General features: G+C 44.3%; 1 protein-coding gene across 7 annotated transcripts in view; it reads left to right on the top strand.

Annotated features, from left to right (window-relative positions):
• KLHL3 (kelch like family member 3) overlaps positions 1-20189 on the top strand; it is a 127180-nt gene extending 106991 nt beyond the window's left edge. For 5 of the 7 annotated variants that reach the window (XM_053567117.1, XM_053567122.1, XM_053567120.1 and 2 more), the window contains 6 exons: positions 1306-1407; positions 4587-4715; positions 10589-10729; positions 11634-11777; positions 13380-13494; positions 15592-20189. In XM_053567117.1, the coding sequence (XP_053423092.1) occupies positions 1306-1407; positions 4587-4715; positions 10589-10729; positions 11634-11777; positions 13380-13459 (596 nt within the window). In that variant the 3' untranslated portion in view covers positions 13460-13494; positions 15592-20189. Of the gene's footprint in view, positions 1-1305; positions 1408-4586; positions 4716-10588; positions 10730-11633; positions 11778-13088; positions 13349-13379; positions 13495-15591 lie in introns of those variants that run through there. The other 2 variants (XM_053567119.1, XM_053567118.1) reach the window with 2 other exon arrangements.
• The last annotated feature ends 2469 nt before the right edge of the window (positions 20190-22658 follow it).

The following is a 22658-nucleotide window of genomic DNA, read 5'->3' as shown; positions in this document are numbered from 1 at the left end:
TCAGAAGATGAAACTTAGAAAGAGAAAAGGCTTAGCTGGGGTTACCTCAGGATTCTAGTCTGAATGATGTACTGATCAGAGAAGGGAACAGAGGTTCAGCAGTTGGAAGACACCTAGTTCAGGCCACATGGTAGGCTCAGCTGCCTGTTTTTCCACTGTCCTTTTTACTACCTCACTGAAGCTTTTCAAGGCTTTCTTACCACAGGTGAGCCTCCTTGCTCCATCCAAAATTTTGTCTAACTTCAACATACCAATCTGAAACTATTAGTTGACATGAACTTGGAGAAATGATCTCATCTCTACTCATATTGGCAGGTAGATGTCTCTGGGGCAGTAACTCTATTAAACTAAAATGATATTCCCTTCATTTCTAGAGAGGTGAAAAACAGTATTTTTTACTTCTCTGAATTTTCATTTGTGTCTTCACAGTTTGGTGACCTTTCTCAGTCCTCTCTTTGCCTCATTCATATAATCCCAGGGTCTTTATTCCCTTTGAAGGATGCCTGGGAATAAAGAGAACAAAAGGACAAGGGTAATGGTACATTGTGTGTTTTAGGAATCACTTTTGGCTCTAAGTAGAAAACCTGACTCAACTATGGCTTAAAAAGAGAGGTTTATTTTGTTTTTGTTTTTGTTTTTGTTTTTTTCATGAAACAAGAAGTCAAGGGTTCAGCAGTTCCTGACTTGGTCCAGTTGCTCAAGGATATTGGAGCCAAGTTCTTTGAGATTTTCTTGGCCTTTTCCTCATGATCACAAGATGGCTTATACTATCTCCAACCAACACATTTGTGTTACAGGAAGCAAGAAACAGAAAGGGATGGCACCCATATCAGAAAAGCAAAGGCTACTTCAGAAATCCCCATCAGACTTCTGCTTAGGTCTCATTGACTTGGTCACTCCTACCTGCAAAGGAGTCCTGGAAGGCAAGGGTTTAGCTTTCCAGCTTCTCAGGTAGAGGAAGACAAGGGGAAAGGGGATTGGAACAGGTGTTCAATGAGGCAACCTCGGGCGTTTACTTGGAATCAAAGACTTCCTTTTTGTAGGTTTAATAATTCGTTTCCTTATGGTTCAGGTATGCCCCTTATCCTCTCAAAACCTACCCTCCGAGTCAGGTCTTAGTGGTCTCCTCAGGTAGACACTGTAGATGTGTTTCAGGGAGATACTACAGCGAGGCAGAGGGGATGCCAAACCATACATCCCAGTTTCCAGACCCCAGGTTTGGACTCTTCCCCCATACTCACCATTTCTCACACAGCATGGTGAGGCCTGGTACCATGGACGTCTCATGAGTCTCTTGTCTCCCAGGCCTAGCATCGGTGGAAGCCTACAGTTACAAGACCAACGAGTGGTTCTTTGTGGCCCCAATGAACACACGGAGGAGCAGCGTGGGTGTGGGCGTTGTGGAGGGTAAGGAGGCAGCAATGGGTGATGGCCAGTCCCTTCTCCTACCCAGCGTCCTTGTCCTGGGCTCAGCATCATGCTTGATGGTTCCTCCACCTTGGTACCACTCTTCAGATCATGACTCTGAGTTAAGCATTATTCTTATTTAACAGATGAGGGAAGTTGAGACTCAGAGAAGTGAAGCTCCTAGCCCAAGGCTAGTTAGTAAGTGTGGGAGCTTGGATAGGTGAGTAGAAGGAGCCTAGAGGAGAAATGCTGATCTGTTGCTCTGACCACTTGTTAGTGGCTCTGCCAAAGATTGGGGAGGGGAAGAGAGTGGAGAACTCAGAGTCAATATTTATACACATACACGTTATTGCAGAAGTATAATGTGGTGGGGGTGAGAGTTAATTGTGTTTAATTAATTTTATCCTGATGGCCATATGTTGAACATTAACAGAACCATGAATGTAGTGAACACCTCTTCCTAGCTCCCATGACTGTCTCTGTGTCTGCAGGACAGGTTGATGGTCAAGTCCTAGTCTAGTCAGGAGAGGTGTGTGGGGTAAGGCAGTAAGGAGTGGTGAGGTCTGGGGCCCCATCAGACAGTGCATAGTTGTTTATAAAGAACTTTCACATGCAGGTTTCGTTTGTGAAATCCTTCTGAGGGAGATAGACAGGACTCAGATTCTCCATTCTCAGATGGAGGTTAAGTGATGTGCTGCATGTTACAATGATATTAAGTAGCACAGCCGTCCTTCAATCCAAGGTCTTCTGACTCCTTACTCAGTACTCTTTCCACTGTGCTATGCTCCTTCAGAGTGTTGTCAAATGCTAATTGGCAGAAGTTTTATAAATTTGTCTGAATTCAGTGTACCAGAGAGTAGAATATGATGTGAACTAAAATGTTATTGTTTGCAGGAGGACATTGATTCATTAACCTGTCTTGATGTGAGAATTTACCTGGAATGTCTGTTCCTTCAGACATATATGTAAACATTCCCTCTCTCTTGTGCAAACATGAGAACACACAAACGTAAACATGTTTTGAGGAGAGTGTAACATCTAGAAGGTAGTTATTAACAGCAAGATTCTCTTCTCTCCTTGTATTTTTCAGTTCATACTGGTATTGTGTAATTTAAATTTTCATTTAAAGTTATATTATTGTAACATACTGACCAAGTCATTGTAGTTAGTGCAGAGATTTTTGTCTTACCAAGATAAATTGTTTCTTGCAATCATATGCCTGGTGGAATAGAAATTGATTTGTCTGCCAAATATAAATGCTTTGTCTAGCCACCTTCTCTTTTCTCCCCTTGTTCCTTAGCCAGGAATATCAAACAATAAAGTAATGGTTAAAAATAGAAAATCCCTGTTAATAGACTCAAGGAGAGACCTTGAGTGGGTATTTTTTTCAGCGGATGCAGGGTTGGAATGGTTAGTGGGGGTTAGAGGAGGTACCTTAATGGTAGTAATTTAAAATACTCCCTTGACAGAGGCTTTTGAGAGCATGTTCTGTATGTGGAAGAAGTGCTATCTTATACCATGCCCTGTTGACATGGAGGACAGACCGAGAATTTGTTTCTCTTTTACCTCTTGGATCTGAAGCTCTTTGTCACCTAGGGCAACAGAGTCCAATTTGCAGCTTATGTAAGTGTTAGGAGCGGAGCTGAGTGGACTTGGCTTTGCTGTGGCCTTGAAGAGACAGCGCTCCACATTGTCTGGCTTACCACCTCCCCACCCCCAATAATCTCACTACCGTGGCTACCTAGTCTGAATGAACCCTGAAAAAAATGGAGGCAATCAGGATAATTTGCTGCTGGCTGTCTTGAAGAATCCCTGCGTAGGGACAGTAAGATTCAGAGTGTAGGTAGAAGATCCCCAGCAGGGTGGAGAAGGTGTTTTGCAGAGATGGTTGCATCTGAACCAGCATGCACCATGCAGGTAGCTGGACCCCAGAAGAGCTGATCAGTTAGGCTGTTTTATTTTGACTTTGGTGAGGGAAGAACTGAGGAAGAGATACTTCTTTCTTTTACATGGGTCAGTTAAAAGGACTCTGGGGCAGAAAATAAAACCAGCCTTGATGATAGAAGAAGAAATAATTTTACATTTACTGTAGTCCTGATGGCAGAGCATAGTTTTGTGCCTGAGAATCTTTCTAACACAAAATAATTACAGATTTGCACTTCTGATATTACTTCTTAATCCCCCCATCAAGAAAGCACCTAATGATAAAAAAAATCAAATCTATTGATTAAGTAATGCTGTTAAGTAGATTTGCATTTGGCAGTATTTTTTTAGTCCACCGTGTCCAAGATTCTTGTTATAACTTATAGATACCTCATATGTCTGAGGCCCACAGGTGAGGTAGGACTCTTCCCCTGCCCCCACAAAAGAGACCACCCCACTGCACTCTAAGATTAAATGTTGAACCCACGTTTGAATGTCTGCTGTGGGATAGCTCAGATACCAATTTTCTGCCTCCTTGCCCAACCTCATTCTTGGCCTTCAACCCCAGGCAGAAATGATGCTCTTGTATAGCAGCTTAATGGTATTTTTATCTTTAAAAATAGATAGTGATATTTCAGGACTCTTATGCACAGCTCAGATCACTGGGTAGTTTGCTAGAAGGATTCTGGCCACCCCAGCCCAGAATGTACAGAGAACACTCCACTCAACATACTTCACCTGACAGTATTGTACAAGGGTGAAAATGGTGCCTCAGATAGGGTTTGAGTTCTCCTTGAAGAATATTTTTACATATTTATTTCATCTGCTATTGTGAGCCTTAAACCAGAAAGTTGGCCTGCCTACCTATAGCTGGGACCCTGCTAGCTTTCTGTCTATGTGGTGCGAGGCTCTTATTCTAGAGATTTAACCTAGTTTGCCATCAGGAATATGTTGAGCTACACTAGTGCTAGACCATATTTTGTACTGGGCATTTAGGGTACTTATTTAGAGTAAGGTTCATTCAGTGTTTACTTCTAAGGAGCTCATGGCTTCAGAGCAAGTAGAAGGCAGAAATGTGAAGGATGCTTTGCCTGGTTGGGGAATAATTTGGAGGTCTGCTAGAGTAAGGGGGCCCGGAACTCTGATTGAGGTAAGAGTGTTCCAGGGGGTTAAAGATGGAGCTTCAGCTGAGCTCCGGTTCCATCAGAGTCCCTGGCACTACTCTCAGTGACTTTCAGCCACTTTGTCCATTCCAGGGAAGCTATATGCTGTTGGGGGTTACGATGGGGCTTCCCGCCAGTGTCTGAGCACCGTGGAGCAGTACAACCCAGCGACCAATGAGTGGATATACGTGGCAGACATGAGCACTCGCCGTAGTGGTGCAGGTATGGGGGAGCCTCAGGGTACAGGCTGTATCTGTTTTGCTCACAAGTGGGTCTTGAGTTCAACAACTTCTTTCCTTTTACTATGTATAATTTATTTTTCTCTCTTTTCTTTCCTTTTACTGTATATAATTCCACTAACACCTTTTCAGCCAGACACAACATTTATAAATTGACCTTTCCTGGGGATCCCTTTGGGAGAGAATAGATGAGATAATACTCTTCATCATCATATTTTCTGTTTCTATGGAGTTGTCTACTTGTCTTTTTTTCTTTGAGACAGAGGCTCACTATGTTGCCCTCGATAGAGTGCTATGGTGTCACAGCTCACAGCAACCTCAAACTCTTGGACTCAAGTGATTCTCTTGCCTCAGCCTCCCAAGTAGCTGGGACTACAAGCACCCACCACAATGCCAGGCTATTTTTTTTGTTGTTGTAGTTGTCATTGTTGTTTTACCAGGTCCAGGCTGGGTTTGAACCTGCCAGCCCCCCATGTATGTGGCTGGCCCCCTAACCACTGAGCCATGGGTGCCGATTCCTACTTATCTTTTAAGTGAAGACTTACTATGTGTCAGGTGTTGTCATAACAAGCACTTTCTATGCTTCCATCTCTTTAATCCTCACCACAGCCCTACAAGGTCAATACAATGTTAATTCTACTTTCTGGATTCAGAAATTAATTCTACCAGTACATTGAGTAATTTGCCTGAGGTCATATACTCGATAACTCACACAGTCAGCATTATCACTTCAAAGTTAGCTTCTATAACCCCAAATTATGAGGGTCCTATTCCTGTGAATGGGACAAACATTGCTATCCCTAGTCTCAGCTGACAAAGCTAAGCTTGCCTATCTGGAACTCTGTCTTGGGTGTTGGAAGCAAGTTAGTAGTGTTCATGTTTGGAAATGAACTTATGTCCCTCACCCCCACTTTTCCTCACTTTAACTTTCTCCATATCATGGGAGGAGAACAACTTCCCCACTGGCTTTCCACTTGAGGTTTTTTGGGAAGACCAGGAGCTGTCTGGTTCGTAGGGATTTTTCAGGAAGTGGAACAACAGCTACTTTGTCTCCCCTCATCATCTTAGGGGACCAGAGGAAAGGGTCTGAGAAGGCAGACAGACTGGCTCTTTATTCCTGTAGTGAATGGTGACTGATTGCTGACCTGGTCCTTGTGAGAAGACTGTGTGACTTCTGGGGAGGGGTAGGAAGCCACAACTGGGAGTTTTCCTCTGTAATGTTATTCCCCTTTCTCTCTCTGTCTCTCTTTTTAGAAATTGAATTGTGATCTCATTTTATAGTACCAAATGCATGAGGACTTCCTCACCATTCCTTAAAAATTATGCTATTTTAATATTTTCAAAAACCTTTGTGGGCTCACTGGTTGCAAAACCAAAGTCTGTATGATTCTATTTAAGAAGCTTTTGTGTTTGGAATGCTATTTTTAGGGTGTTTTTGTCTCTGCTGATCCTGAGAGGTTGGCCCTGCCTGAATATGGACTAAATGCCTGGAAGTTAGGAGGCCTGGGGTTTAGTGCAGAGTCTGCTCTAACTTGCCCTGTGACTTTGGTTAAGTCCCTTCCCTTGTTTCTGGCCTCTAATTCCTCAGATGTGAACTGAGTGAGTTGTAATGATGTTTTCTAAGAACCAATTCAATTCACAAATCCCATAATTCTCAATTAGCTTCAAGAAGGGGGGAGGAGGACAGAGGTTTGGCAAGTTCCCACCTGAGGGGAACAATGCATGAGTATAGATGAAGCTGCACCAGGGCAGTGATGTCCTGAGTGCCTGGAGGGTTGCTTGCTTTCTCAGCAGGGTGTGGGCAACACAGCAGATGGCTAGGGGAAAAAGAGGCCATCTCTGAGCCCCAGGAGGTGCTTGTTCCTGTGAGCATGGAGGCAGGGATAGTGAAGCAGCTTTGGAACCCACTGAATTTTATTAAACAGAAGTCCATTAGCTCAGTGGTCCCCAGTCTTTTGGGTACCAGGGAAAACAGTTTTCCATGATCTAGGGGCAGAGAGGATGATGGAACAGGAGGCAGAGCTCAGGCATGGTGCTGTGTGGCGTGGTTCCTAACAGGATACAGTCCTGGACCCAGGGACTGGGGACTGCAGCCTGCAGCATTAGATGGCCATTGTTGATGCAACAGCACCATCTGCTGTTAGTTTGAGGCAACTGCTAGAAACCTCCAGCATACCAGTATAATTGCTGGGAGGGATTTTACATATTTTGCCCTTCAAAAACTATCTGTTGAGAATGAACTGCCCCTGGGCACAGGGAAGCAGATGTAGATGACATAGACATGGTACTCATGCATATGAGGTTTACATTCTGCAAATTTAGTTCTTAGATCTGAAACCTAGTGCACATCTCAAGCACCTGAGGAACAACTTCCCACTCCTGACCAATGTCTCTGGGAGTAAGGCCCTAGAACAGGGGTCCTCAAACTTTTTAAACAGGGGGCCAGTTCACTGTCCCTCAGACCATTGGAGGGCCGGACTATAGTTCAAAAAAAAAAAAAAAAAACTATGAACAAATCCCTATGCACACTGCACATACCTTATTTTGAAATAAAAAAAAAAAAACAGGAACAAATACAATATTTAACGCAGCCTTGCCAGTCCACATCATTTCAGCCTTACCAGTGGCCATATTGGTGGAAGTCCACTTTTACCTCAGGCTCACACCCGTGCGGTGCGATAACCGACACAACTGCAGAGCTGGTTCCTCCACCACCTTTCCAGTACATACTATCCTGTGCAAACCACACTGCCATCTGTGAACTTGCACAGGAATCTGATCACGTGGGTGAGAAGACCTATGCGATCAGATTCCACTGCAGGAAAAAAGCAGGCACGTATGCCTTTTTTCTTCCTAATCTAATGCGAGTTCAGCCATACAAGCATATGGCTGAACTCGCACTGCTCAGAGTGTGAACCGGGGCTTACACAGCACACAGCATACAACATCATACACAACCGAATAGCAATCAGAATATAAATGTACTGTCAATTAAATTGGGTTTCCTACTCCTCAGCTATCTGCAGAGCCAGATTAAGTTCCCATGGAGCCCTAGGCAGATTACCAGTTTGGGGCACCCATGCAATAACACTGACTGCTGACAATTTGCATTAATACTGAGTGCTGACCATTTGCATTAACACTGAGCACTTACAATTATCATTACTACCGAGCACTGACTATTTGCATTACCTCTGAGGGCTGACCATTTGCATTAGCACTGAATGCTGACTTATTTGTGTCATCACTGTGATGCAACCCCCCTAGAAACCACCCCCAACCAACCAACCAACTTTTAAAAAAAAGGCTTTCCAGGCAGTACCTGTAGCTCAGTTGATAAGGCGCCGGCCCTATATACCGAGGGTGGCGGGTTCGAACCCAGCCCCAGCCAAACTGCAACAAAAAAATAGCCATGCATTGTGGCAGGCACCTGTAGTCCCAGCTGCTCAGGAGGCTGAAGCAAGAGAATCGCCTAAGCCCAGGAGTTGGAGGTTGCTGTCAGCTGTGACCCCAAGGCACTCTACTGAGGGTGATGAAGTGAGACTCTGTCTCTCCAAAAAAAAAAAAAGGCTCTCCTAACTTCAAAAAAAAGGTGCCCCCATCTGCAAAAAAAAAAAAAAAAACGACCTCCTAACTTTAGGAAAAAAAAGTGAGCTAGGCTGAGGCCATGATGCTCTATCCTCTCTATCCTGGGCAATAGAGAGAGACACAATGGTACTTCCCAGGTCACTCTGCTGGTGATAGCTGACTGGATGCCAGGTCCTCTGGTTCCTGGTTACCATAGCCAGCCTCAGGCTGGGACATTATGCTCTGCATTTCAGGAGTTGGAGTGCTCAATGCAATACTCATGCATTGTTCCCCTCAGGTGGGAACTTGCCAAACCTCTGTCCTCCTCCCCCCTTCTTGAAGTTAATTGAGAATTATGGGATTTGTGAATTGAATTGGTTCTTAGAAAACATCATTACAACTCACTCAGTTCACATCTGAGGAATTAGAGGCCAGAAACAAGGGAAGGGACTTAACCAAAGTCACAGGGCAACCTTTTTTCTGCGACCTTAACCGCAGAAAAAAGGCCCTACTAACTGCAAAATTAAAAAAAAAATAGACCTTCTAACTTCAAAAAAAAAAAAATACTAACTTGTTCTTACTGCGGTCCTCAGGCAGCAGCAGGCTCTGCACAGGCAAGCTGGTGACAACCACACTCGAGACTGAGAGGTGACAGAGAGAAGGAGGGGAGTCGGAGAGTGCAGCGCACATTCCACACATGTGCACTGCGGCCCGGGATGAGTAGGCTACTAAGCAGGACAGGCAGCTGCAGCAAAAACACCGCGGGCCAGATAAATGTCCTCCGCCGGCTGCATGTGGCCCGAGGGCCATAGTTTGAGGACCCCTCCCCTAGAACCTGTCTCTTTAAAAAGCTCCCCAGCTGGCCATATAGGGTTGCTCATGCCTGTAATCTCAGGATTCTGGGAGGCTGAGGTGGGAGGATCCCTTGAGCTCAGGAGTTTGAGACCAATCTGAGCAAAAGTGAGACCCCATCTCTTTAACCAGCCTGTTGGTGGATGCCTATAGTCCCAGCTACTTGGGAGGCTGAGGCAGGAACCTGGAGTTTGAGGTTGCAGTGAGCTAGGCTGAGGCCATGATGCTCTATCCTCTCTATCCTGGGCAATAGAGTGAGACTCCATCTAAAAAAAAAAAAAAAAAGCTCCTAGCTAATTGAAACACAGCCTGGCCATGGAATGGTATAGTCCATGGTCCATGAGAACTACTGACCTAGTCCAACTTTCTCCCTTTACAAATGGGAAAACTGACGGGTGGCGCCTGTGGCTCAAGGAGTAGGGCACCGGTCCCATATGCCAGAGGTGGCAGGTTGAAACCCAGCCCCGGCCAAAAAAAAAAAAAAAAAACAAATGGAAAAACTGAGGCCCAGAAAGGGGAAGGGCCTCCCTGTGGGAGAGTTAAAGGCAGGTCAGAACCCAGGTGTCCTAGATACCAGGTCACTTGCTCTTTATGGTGCTGTGCCATCTTCCTTCTTTATGGATGTTATCTCTTTGATTTGCATAAAAAGATTTTACAAGATTATACTAGAATTTGTAAATAATACAATGCTAGCACTTTGCTCAGGCTGATCAACACTATGAGTGATCTAAGGCTCTCTACAACTTCTACAGTCAAGGAGGAGAGAAGTGGGCAGAAAGAACAGCTCCCGCTTACAAGATCAGCAGGAGGGTCTCCCCAACAATGATCTCAGCACATCAGCTGTATTGTTAGTTTCCATTTTAACTTTTTTTTGCAGTTTTTGGCCAGGGCTGGGTTTGAACCCACCACCTCCGGTATATGAGGCTGGTGCCCTATTCCTTTGAGCCACAGGCACCGCCCCATTTTAACTCTTTTTATTGAACTAATACAAGGCTGAGTAATACAAGTAATATAACACTGTAGGAAAGCTCGGCAGTATGGATAGGCAAGAAGGAAAACAAATGTAGTTTTCCATCAGAAATAGCTACTTTTAATGTTTGGATGGATGTCTTTTTTCCTTTTGCCTGTGAAGCCCCTCCACTATGTACACGTACATATCTGTGTATATATGTGTGTATATACATATATATATATATTTTTAAATATAAATGGGGTCATGTTTGCTTTATTTTTTTGAAGTTTTTGATTTGCCAGTATTCTGAGGAGGCTGGTGGGATGTTATTATATTCATTTTACCGATGAGGACACTGAGGTTTGGGGAGACACAATGGTACTTCCCAGGTCACTCTGCTGGTGATAGCTGACTGGATGCCAGGTCCTCTGGTTCCTGGTTACCATAGCCAGCCTCAGGCTGGGACATTATGCTCTGCATTTCAGGAGTTGGAGTGCTCAATGGACAGCTGTATGCCACAGGTGGGCATGATGGGCCTTTGGTGAGGAAGAGTGTTGAGGTTTACGACCCTGGGACAAACGCCTGGAAGCAAGTGGCCGACATGAACATGTGCCGGCGCAATGCAGGTGAGACGACTCCTCCAGGCCCTCCTTTGAGGTTGTGGGCCTTTTCTCCTTGATGACACTAGCTCTAAACTAATGGAAGAGGGGAGAGACTCCCAGGGTCTGGCGCTGAGCTTGTTGTATACTGAATAGCGAGAGTTTGTTTGCCGAGTAGACTCTGGATTAAGGAGAGGGGGAGAAATTAGGACCCACAAAGCCAGGCAGAGCTTCCCCGACTTCGCCGCAGAGTGGTCACTTCTTCCCTGGTGAAGGGTGATGAGTTCTACTGCACACAGATGGGCATAGACCCAGACAAGTGCTCTGGTTGCCATCACTGATCCCTGCCTGATGGCTTTGTTAGGTAGCTAAACACAGGGCTGTGTGGAGATGGGTCAGTCAATGGCACTTGGTTTTATCTTTTCTCTGCCAGTGCCTGGCTAGGAGAACTACTCAGTTTCAACCTGAAACCAATCTTCTTTCTTGCAGGGAGAGCCAGACCCTTAATTGATTCTCTGGTGGAACCATTTCCTTTGTTGCTTTCATTGCACTTTCTGTCTCTCCTTTCTCTCCCCTCCCCTATTCCTTCCTGTACGAATGACATACTGTACTGTATTTAAGTTCATATTTCCTGAAGCATGACTTTCCTATTAAGCTATGAATTGTGCCCTGTTCTGACCTTGCTTTATGCTTCTTCATTGTAGGAAAGTATTGGCTTAGCCCACCTTTCAAGGCTGGAAAGACAGAGCCTGGTGACTACTATCAGTTTGTTCTTCCATCGAGCAAACTCAGACTTATGGTGCTAAATCTTTGTCGTGCTACCATAAAGGGAGAAAATAGGCTCCAGGGCTGTCCAGATTCGTGTCTTGTCAGTTCTGATCTCTCAGTGCTCCTGCTGTAATGTCTCCTAAAGTTTCTGTTTGATTTCCAGGGGTGTGTGCAGTGAATGGGCTCCTGTATGTGGTTGGAGGGGATGATGGATCTTGCAACTTGGCTTCGGTGGAGTACTACAATCCCATCACCGACAAATGGACACTACTTCCAACCAACATGAGCACAGGGCGGAGCTATGCAGGTGTGTCCCATCCCTGCCCCCCCAGAGGCCTCCAACACTGGGGGCACAGGGGTGAGCTAGGGTGATGGGTGGGATAACGGGACATGAGCTTGCTTAACCTGGGACTGAGGGCCTCCACAAATGACAGATAATTGTCACATGGCTACCATTCCTTCATTCTGTGCCCACAACAGGTACTGATAGTTCACCCATTAACCTGAATGTGTAACCTCAGAATTCTTAATGCTGTGTTTGAGGGAACCATTTCCAACTGATCAAGGTTGTCACAAGAGATTTTAGAATTTCATTGCCATTCCTGGTTTATTTTATTCCAGACTCCTAGGTGGCATAACAAATAGTTCTTGATGTTCAGAAATTGAGTAAAAAGATTAGACCTGCTGGGCAGCACTTGTGGCTCAAAGGAGTAGGACACTGGCCCCATATGCGAGAGGTGGTGGGTTCAAACCCAACCCCTGCCAAAAAAAAAAGATTAGACCTGCCTACACCAAAACAGAGAAATACAAGATTATATACATATGAGTTCTAAATGACATGCACTAGGTAGGCTGTACCAGATGACTGACCAGAGGGAACTGGCAGAGTCAGGGAACGGGGCTTGAGTAAACTTTGTGGGTGGGTCACAGTCACATGAATAGCTGTCCTTTGCTGGGTGCCCCCTTCTCTGCCATGGGGCAATGTGGTAGGTGTAGTATAGGCATTCATGCTCATCTTTTCAACAACTCTCAGGCTGAATAGAACTATTTATGATGAAACTGAGGTTTGGAGAGTTTAAGTAACCTGCTGAAGGCTACACAGCAGAATTCAAACTCAGGTGACTTCTAAGCCCTTGCCCCTTGTTCTATCCCAGCTCAGGAGCAGTGCAGGGAGGAGTAAGGTGTGAGGCTGGTGTATGTCTTCTTCTTGGGGAGTACATGTGAGGGGTTTGGTGAGGTGCAGGAGCAGGGGTGGCATCAGAGTGGAGGGTTCTAAGGCCAGCAAATATAGATCCATGATATAGCTCACCCAGCTCCTTGTAGCTGGTTTTTCAGAAACCGGAATAGTTAGAGTTAACATTCATTTACTGAGCACACACCAACATGGCAGGCATTATCCTAAAGGTTTTACAATCATTATCTCATTTAATCCACACTACATCTTCAGTGGTTTCTTCTTATTCCTATTTCTCATTAGAAAGGTCAGTCATTCCATCTTGTTTGGGTTTTATAGTGTGAAGGAAGATTGTGCTGTGCAGGCTCACAGGGGGTTGTATCAATTTCTCTCAATGTAAGACTTCGATTGCAATGAACTTCTTTTACTTTTTCCCTTCTTTAGGTTTTCTCTTTTCATCTGTCACGTTTTTTCTTGTATAAATATAAAAGATTTTAGAAGCATTTTGCTTGTGGGGTGATTCTTTTCTCATAGTTTATTATGAAGACCAGAACGGTCATCTCTTTTTTGAAGCTGTAGGAAAGACCAGGGCATCTTCTAGGACGAGGCAGTGAGGCATGTGAAGAATCTGTCCTTGGTTCCACGTGTGCCTTTGTGAGAGGGGAAAAGTAAGTGTGAGCATTAAGAATTTTGTACATACACGTACTGAATATTTCATGTCCCTTTCTACTCAAGGAGCAGGTGGGAAGGAGATGAGCAAATGTGCAATTTTGGGTTCAGATGTGTTGACTGAGTCTATTATCTTAAAAATCTAAGGAAATGCTCCAAATGCAAGGATTTATGGACAAAGGTATTTATCAGAGCATTGCTTATAATAGCAAAAAACTAAAATTACTTAGCATCTGACATGAGGGAAATAATCTATGAAATATTTATATAGTAGATGTATTTTAAATGTCCTAAGAAAATGTTTACAACAAACTATTGGGTTGAAAAAAGAGGATGCAAAGTTGTATGTACTATGTGACATATGGTCCTTTCATGGGGTGTATGTTGAATAGTTACTACTTCTAGAAATGGATATTGGAGTCAGATATGAATCTGAATCCCAGCTCTGTCACAAACCTGGGACTCTGGGCCAGGTATTCTATCTGACTGAACCTCTGTTGTCTCATTTGTAAAATGAGAATAAAATTAGAGCCTCTTATGGCCGTTGTGAAAATGAAATTCAGTAATATAAAGAGCTTAGCACAACACCTGCCTGAGACTGAACAACATACAGTAAATGATTGTGATTATTATTATTATTTTCTTTTTATTAAATCATAGCTGTATACATTAATGCGATCATGGGGCACCATACACTGGTTTTATATAATTGTGATTATTATTAGAAGCCAGAAAGTATTCCAGAAGGATAATGGTGGTTCTCTTTGCATGGAGGGATTAAAGAATTTTTCTTTGGGTTCTTTTGCATTTTCTAAATTTTCCATAATGAGAATACGTTATTTTTATAATCAAAAGAGAAAGTTTCTATAAAAAAGCAACATAGGGGCTCGCTTTTTTTTTTTTTAACTACCTTGTGAAAGAGATGCCTGAGATACAGGTGAGATGTTATCAAGGTTGGGCAGCACTTCTGGTCTGGACTCAGGCGCCTCCAACCTCTGTCGGTACCTTTATCTAGGAATTAACAGGAAATAGATGTCTTATCAGAATCCCTCGAATGGAGTAAATTGGGCTTCCTTTTAGCAATGTTCTCTCAGTTGTGTCTTTAACCAAACATTTTATAGTTGTAAGACTATGTTAAAATAAGACTCCGGTAGGCACCCTGCAAATTAGGATTTTGTTCAGCAACAGATACCAGAAAAACCTGACAGATACTTGCTTAAGTAAGGAAGAGAACGTATTTGTCTCAGGTAGAAAGAAAGTCCAAGATTGGCTTGGGGGTTTAGGCTTCTCCTTTCTTTTCTGTTCTTCCAGCTTTAGCAATAGTGGATGCTGCCTCTTGGGCCTTGCTTGAGCCTTTTAGTCAGGACAAGGACAAAGCCGTCATTGCAGCACTGGCAAACCTGCATTTATAGTCTCATGGCCAGGGTCATGTGGGACTCTAACTGCAAGGTAGTCTGGGAACCTGAGCTTGTACGGTGTATGTGGTGGAAGACAGCAGGTAGAAAGGATGTTGATTCAGTTGACTAAAACATCCTTTCGATAGTATCTGTCACACAGCCTAAGTCCATCACTGAGATTTTGCGTCATACATGCATTTGCAAAATTAGGTGCTAAGCACAATTCAACTTGACTAAAACAGTAAGTGACACGTACATATATACTTGATGTGTTTATCTAAGTAGAGAATTTAGCACTGGAAGGGTCCCTCAGTCAGAGGACATTAAATGGTATGAGAGCTGAGCTTAAGAAGTCAATGACTTTGCCTAAGGCCACAGTGCAGGTTGACTGGTAGCAGAGCTTGAATTGGAATTCAACTTTTCTTTCTTCCATGAAGTCAGAATACTATTCTTTCCACTTTGTTTCAGTGTCTTATAAAAGTAGATGTAAATCATTGATCACTTCTCTTGAAGTGATACAAATTTAGAGCTGTGTAGCTGCCTCTGGGCTTCCAGGGAGGGTGGCTGAGCATTGTTGAGCTGGGTGCTGCAGGTGAGAGCCATTACAGTGAGTCTGAGCACGTGAGATGAGACCACTAAGCTGTGATGGTTGAGGGACTGTACTTGTAGGTTCAAATATCTTGCCAGGACTTGGCTATTAGAAGGGGAAATGATCTGTTTTGAGCAACCCAAGTCCACAGACTCTTCAATATTTGGATAAAAATTGTACCCATTTCTCTTGGCAATGACTTGAGAGGTCTTAGATTTGTGAACTCATTGGGTGGCACTCTGAATGACTCTGCACAGGCTAAGATGATAACTTTCTCCCCCTTTCCTTGTAGGTGTTGCTGTGATTCACAAGTCCTTATGACCCAAACACCCATGGCCAGGAGGTGGAGGAAGGAGCAGGTACTGCCTGTGACTCAGAACAGTGGGGCCTCCGTGGCTGGATTCACCTCACCTGGGAGGTCTGAGGTGGTACGAGAGCCACTCTCCTCTGACTTGGCAGAATGGTATCATCTGTCACAGTGTGGACATGGGTGACTGCTGGTGACCCACCCTTCTGCTCCTCTGAGGCACTCTAGCCTGAGCAGTGGAGTTCTTGATAACTCCAAGCAGCAGCTTTGGGCTGTTTTTGGTGTTTCTATAGGGACAACAGAGAACCCGGAACATGGTGTGTGTGCACTTGTGTGTGTGTGTGTGTGTGTGTGTGTGTGATGTGTGTGTGTAGAACATGTTTCACTACGTTCAGGGTGAAGCATGTGACAGTCCACTGGATTTCTTTACTACTGATTCTTTCACTATGCTAAAAATCAAATCACAAACACATCTCTTCTGGATTTGTCTCATGGGGACCCTGCAACTACTAAAGCTGCTGTCTTCTGAAGGTCCAGCTAGACGGTCTGAGAATGTCCAGAAATAACTGATGAGAAGAGCAGTTTATTTACCCAGGCCTGCTCATATGACTTGACTACTGTAACTTTGCAGAAGAGCTGGGACCTTCCTGAAGCTCCACTATGCTGTCCATGTCCTGGACTAGGGGACAGAGGGTTCCCTGTGCTCCTCGGCTGGCTGTTCTTCCCTGGGCTCTCCTCCAGGAAGCAGATGAGAACTGCCTGGTCTTCAGGCCTGGGCCACTGCTTTCTGATGTCATGGATTCCAGGTTTGGGAGATTTTGTGTCTTTTTAGCTGGGAAAACAGGAAAGCCCTAGGTAACACACTGGAAAAAAAATACACAAGAAAAAAACCTAAAGTGGTAAGGATTCAAGTCCCTGCCCATATGGTCTCAGAGAAGGATCCAACTTCCAAGTTTTCCCAAGACAAGACAGTCCCTGCTCATAAGTGTTATTCGGTCCTAATTATTCACAGTGCCCCATTTTCCTTTTAAGAGTGTTCTGGTTTGGAGGATAAATAAAAGGTCACCCTCCCTCCAAACCCAAAGATAGGTTTATCCCTCTGTTGGATGGGATTGTATATGATTCAGATGGACGCGGATGCCTTTAAAGGAATACACTGGCTGGGACTGGCCCTTGGCACTTTGTGATGTTGGTCAAGTCCGTCTGATGTCCTTGTGTTCCTTTTTATGTGTTTCCCCCCCTTCCAGGGTCTATACCCTCTCCCAGTCCTCAGGATCCCCACTTTCCCTGTGGCTTAGGAGATGGCAGGGGACCTAGATTTGAAATCTCTCCCAAGAGGTACTTGTATTTTAGAAGAAGAGCTTGATGAGAGCTCTGCTAACTCACAGGCAAAAATTATTAATGATAGAACTTCAAGTACCAAGGGGTAGGTATTTGAGGGTGCATGGAGTCATTTGATTAAAAAAAAAAAAAGAACCTTAAAGCTATAATGCTCCTAAACTAGCAAATTGCTTATGTTGGAATTTCCAGCATAGGAAAGGAAGTCTTATGTCTGGAGAACAGTCTCAAAACTTGGCGGCTGGGGGTTTAATTTTCCTGATGTCAAAGTCTACCCAGGGGAAGCCAAAGAGCTTCATAAACCCTGATATTGGACTCTAGATACACCTGGGATACTTCTGAGCAGATACTGCAGGAGATCGGCACCCCTAATCCCTGCAGTTAGAAACCTTGGAATCTCCCCAGTTGGTTGGCCATCTTGTGTATTTACTATATAAATATTATGTACTAAACATGCAACTTTCCTGAAGACAAAACTTCTCTTTTCAATGTTAAGCAGATGTTACTTTAATAAGACATCTGAAGAGCAAAAAGGCACCCAGAATTTTTAGAAACTTTTGGAAAAGGCTAAAATATACAGTTTTGGTGGACCTGGAAGAAATGTCTCCAGAGGAATGAAGGCGTGGCTTTAGTTACATGCTCCCATCCCTCTTGGCAGTGGGGGTGACTGTGCTTTCAGAGTTCCGCCCTGCTCTGGGTTGGAAGTTGATGGAATAAGATTTTTGTTCCAAATATCCTTTCTCTCTCTCAGATGAAGTTTTGAGACTTGTTTGGGGGTATGTGAGGTGGGATGAAATTGGATTTGGGACCCATGTATGCTGTTCACACAAGCTCTCAATTTCAGGTATTTGTGATGTTGGTCAAGTCTCTTGCCCGCCCTCACCACTAGGGAGCTGGACTTCCATGCTTATGTGGGGGAGACTATTTTTTATGCATCATCTTCCCAGAAAGGCTCCCTCTCCTGAAAGCTAGCCAGCCATGTTTTCTGCTTTTGGACTTTTGCTATTGGTTCCACCTCGTATCTCCTTCCTAGGAAGCGCTGCCTCTGCTGGTGGTGCTGCTGAGGCCATGTTCATTTCATCCTCACGTGTCCTTTCTCAGGGGGACTAGAACACTGGTATGTCATCACCAAAGCCAATCTGCTCTAGTTGCCCACAGATGCCATCCCAAAACTGTTGTCTCTTCACTAGGTACGATTCTCTCTCCTCAGTAGACACACCAGGCTTATTTTCACTTTTGTGCTGGTCACCTAGTAGGTGAAACCTCCTCCTGCCCCCATCGGGTAGCCACTATTGCTTGGGAATGCAGCTTTGCTGGTGGCATATCTGTAATCTGATTGCAGTAGTGAAATGGAATTGAGGCCCAAGGTTAGAAGCAGCTTAAACGCCACTTGGATACTGATTTGGACAACATAGAAGTCAGATTCTGAATTCCAGAGTTATTTCTCATAAGTACCCAATGGCATCTCTCAATCTAAAAAGTTGCAGTATTATGCAAATGAAGTGACCTCATTTTCTGCTATGCAATAAAAATACTTAATTCTATTTCATGACAAGCCAGTTGCAATATCCCCCAAGAAGCTTTTTGAGCTGTCTTACTTTGATATCTGTTATGTAATGTTTGTATATTTCTGAGCCAGAGCCTTTCAAAGGTTGCCTTTTTATAAAATTGAAACTATAGCTTTTAGGCTAAAATTTTAATGTAGATATTTTTGTAAGATAACTTTTCAAGGTATTTGAATTGCTTTTTATTGTCCATGATAATGAAATGCTATGTTCTATGTGTCATTCATTCTCTAACATAGTTCACGCCTATAGCTCTCTTTCCTTTGTTTCTCATCCTCCAAAGGTAGATTTTTAGTAGCTCCAAGTAGATGAGTCTTCTTTTTTATACTATATGCAAAGGAGACTGCTGAATTTAAAAACACAGTCACTGGTGTTTCTTGTTTCTCGAATTGCTTGACTCAGTGCTTACCCATCCATACTACTTGTCTCTCTATATTTTTTGAGTCTGCTTTCTGCAGGGGAGAGGCTGGGTTGGCCCATCTCCTGGCTGGTGCTAAGCCTTTGCACACTGTGGCATGAAGAAGCCCCAGGGAAAGGCCTGCCCACTAGCATAGAGTCCTAGAATTTTCTAGGTCCAGTAGACCACTCCTCATTCTCTTCTATCCCCCTCTTCGGAAGCTTCCAATAGCTTGAGGCCTTTGCTAGTGGTAGATGACATCCCTTTTGGAAGCATCTTGTGTCTGAACTTTTTAAGCTGGATCAATCCTCATGATCCTCATTAGGAATGTGTTAAGCGTGTGCTTTGCAAATGCTCATGCTGCACTTAGAACTTGTTTCTTAAGAGGCATCTGCACTCCAGGCTCTGTTTTGTGTATCAGCCATTAGCCTCATATATTTTTTTTTAATCTTTATTTTTATTATTGTTGGGACAGGTGCCATTTAAATTGCCTCCATGCTCCCCATTTGCACCTAGCTGGATCAAGTTGGGAGGTTAAGCAAATTCATATTCTAGTTAGCTAGAGTTTTTAAGGCTCTATTTGCCTGGAGAAGCAAGGAGGTTGGAATGTATTTTTTTTTTTTTTTCAGTGTTTGCACTATTTCGAGTCCTACCCCCCTCATGTTAGCTGTGCTGTGTATCTACTGACCAAGCAGGAGAGCTGGTAGCACTTCCGACATTTGGGAATGGAAGAGACTTCTTCCATAGTGGATAATCACAACCTCATAGCCCCTGTGCAACTTTTGTGATGGGACTCAGTGACTCATGGATACAGCATCAGCCATGTCAGGAATGCTGGGGACTGTGGCATTTGCAGAAACAAATTGCCCTAGTGCTATGTTTTTGCCTTTGGTTATGAGATTATAAATTATCTTTCCCCCTTTTCCGTGGCAATAAAGGATCCTTGCTGAACTTCCTGTTTAATTTTTATATGATGTGTAAAATACTTGCTTTGAAAGAAAACTCAAGACATTGAATGTGTATGTCTGTGTGGATACTCTGTCCCTGTGGTTGTCATAGGCAGTCAGACTTGATCGTGACACCAGTCCCTTTTGCACAGGTAAGGTCTTTGATCTGGTGTTTTATGCATGGATGTTAGGGACTGTACATCTTGTAAAGGAACAGTTGTCACATGCTTGATCAGTTACAGTGATAGCTGAAGGAACATTTTCTCAAATGTATTATTTTAACAGGAATCCTGTTCTAGTTTCCCATCCTTTAATTTTAATAAAAGTTGAACTGTGCAAACTTTTCTCAGTATTTCATTTCTATAGTCCACCCTTTCCAATGTATTTCAGACATGAAAAGGACAGACTTATTCCTCTGGGAATCTTTGGATTTAAAAGTTTTTCTTTTTAAGATCTGTTGTACAAGGTATGGGTTCCTTTGGTCTCTGTGACCTGGCCCCAGCACAATGTCAGACCCACAATGACCTTCTTCAGTGAAGCCCCCTATAGGATAGCCCTGTAGGTGTCAAGTAGTGTGAGCAACTGCCAGGTAATCACTGGGAACTTCTGGGTATCAGATTTGGAGGGTAAATGGCTGGCTAAGCTGGCATCACCATGTGGCAAGTGATCGTCTTATGAAGTGGGACCAGATACTTGGCTCAGCTGTGACTTCTCAAAGCCTCCTGCATAGGGACCTAAGCTCCTGCTCTGGTTAATAAACTGGGAGGTCCCAGGCCCCTGCAGAATGTCAGTGGCTTTGTTCTGTACCAGGTGACAGAGGGACAGCACAGAAGGGTCAGGCTCATCTTTAAACTGGAGAGACCCAAGGAACAAATAGAACCTCTTGACTAGATTCCTCCCCATATGTGGGAAACTAAATTTTGAGCTCCAAGAAGACACAGCCTTCTTGATTTATTCTGCATGCCGGATACCTAGCACTGTTGGCATTCAGGAAGAATAGACGGAAGAAGGCAGAAAGGTGTGTGAACAGGGCCTGAGTGGTAGCCCCTTCCCTTCCTCACCCCTCTCCCCCAGACTGGCCTTCACTGCAACTCTGTTCTCCCACCCCTTGCCAGTGAATGGGGAGTGGGAGGCTGGAGCTGCTTACCTTTTGCATTTGTAGAGCAGTTAAAGCCTGCTCAGAAGGATGAAGTCTGGCCTCTTTGAGCCTCACTACAGCTCTCTGGGCAAGCAGGTGCGTGTTTGTGCACCTGGGATGGAGAAGGACCAGAGAAGTGAGTCCATTCATCTGAAGATGAGTTGTAAGTGAGCAGTGGAACACACCTACCCTGTTTCTCCGAAAATAAGACATTCTCTGAAAATAAGACCTACTTACAGGAATGATAAGACGTCCCCTGAAAATAAGACCTAGCGCATCTTTGGGAGCACACCTTAAAATAAGACACTGTCTTATTTTCGGAGAAACAGGGTAGATAGAACCCACTGGCTCTTGTGACCCATGATTGGGTTTGAGCATCATCCTGAGAAGAGGGCTCAGGCCACAGTCGTTTCAATAACCATAGCAGCTATCATTTATTGCACATTTGCTGTGTGCCAGGCCCTGTGCTGAGCACTTTAATTCCAGTTAATCATCCAACACCTGGTGGAGGCAGATGACCACATGATACTTTGCCTATTTCACATGACAGGTTAATGAACAGACCTCTGTGGATAGACGCAGTCCCCCTCTTACTGAGGCTGCTTGCTGATGTGTCATTCCCAAATCCCAGAGGGCAATACTCTATGGGTGCATTCTGGAAATAGGAGGTTGCCACTATTTGGCCTTCAAGCTGGGCAGGGAGGACATTGCTCAGAAACCCCTCTGTAGCCACGTGCTATGGGCCATGTCTTGCCTCTGAGAGGGCCTGGTGAGGGACTGATGGCTAATCAAGACTTCATCTTATCTAGTTCTCCCTTCCCCTCTGTATTCTGCTGGCCTGGTTTCTCCTCATTCCAGAAGAGATCCAGAGTAATATCATCTTTGGTAGTTTTTCTACCAACTTAGTTTCCTAAAGTTTACAAATAGGATCATTTGACCCTAACCAGCTGTTTTATTTAAATAAAAACATCTTTTGTTTCTGCCAGCTTTGTGTGATTTTCACTGGGTAGTCCGCATCCCCCGGTCCATCCCTTTCTACCCATGCAGGTCCTCCTGCTGCTCCAGGGTCAGTGCCCACAGGAAGGCGCATGTGACTGGGATTTTAGACATTGTCAAATGCAGCCCCTTCGTTTGCCTGTTTGCCTGCGGGAAGACTGGGGCCTAGAGGGAGCCTGGGGCTGTGGAGAGGCAGCTGGCTGCTGTTAGGGGGTAGTTTACATGGGCCCCCTCTCCCTAGCCCACAGGCAGCTCCTGAGCTGTCTATTAGTGCCTGAGGCAGAGCCAGGAGAATGGGATTCTGGTAGAGTTGAATTTTTTTCTCCTCCGTGAGACCACCAGTAATTATGAAGGGCATGCTGCAAAGATAGATGGTAAAGGTTCTCTGTTGGGGTATATCCTGAGAAGTGACCCAGTATGGGTCCCGTGAAGGTGCATATATAGCCCAAGGTGTGCCTCTGGGCAGATGCACGCAGTGCTGGGGAAGTCCAGAAGCACGTGTTTGAAACAGTGGTGCAAGGGCTTGAGAGGTTAGAATGAAACTTAGCCTTATAAATCGTAGTACAGTGAGAAACAATGACTCTTCCCTGTCTCCATCTTCACCACATCTGGTAACAGGTAACTGACTACCTTGCTTCCTCAAGGAAAGGTTATATGTAATCCACTAAGAT

This window comes from Nycticebus coucang, chromosome 17 (assembly GCF_027406575.1).
Source record: "Nycticebus coucang isolate mNycCou1 chromosome 17, mNycCou1.pri, whole genome shotgun sequence".
In the NCBI taxonomy this organism is placed as follows: Eukaryota; Metazoa; Chordata; class Mammalia; order Primates; family Lorisidae; genus Nycticebus; species Nycticebus coucang.
This window is presented reverse-complemented; position numbering and strand designations above follow the sequence as displayed.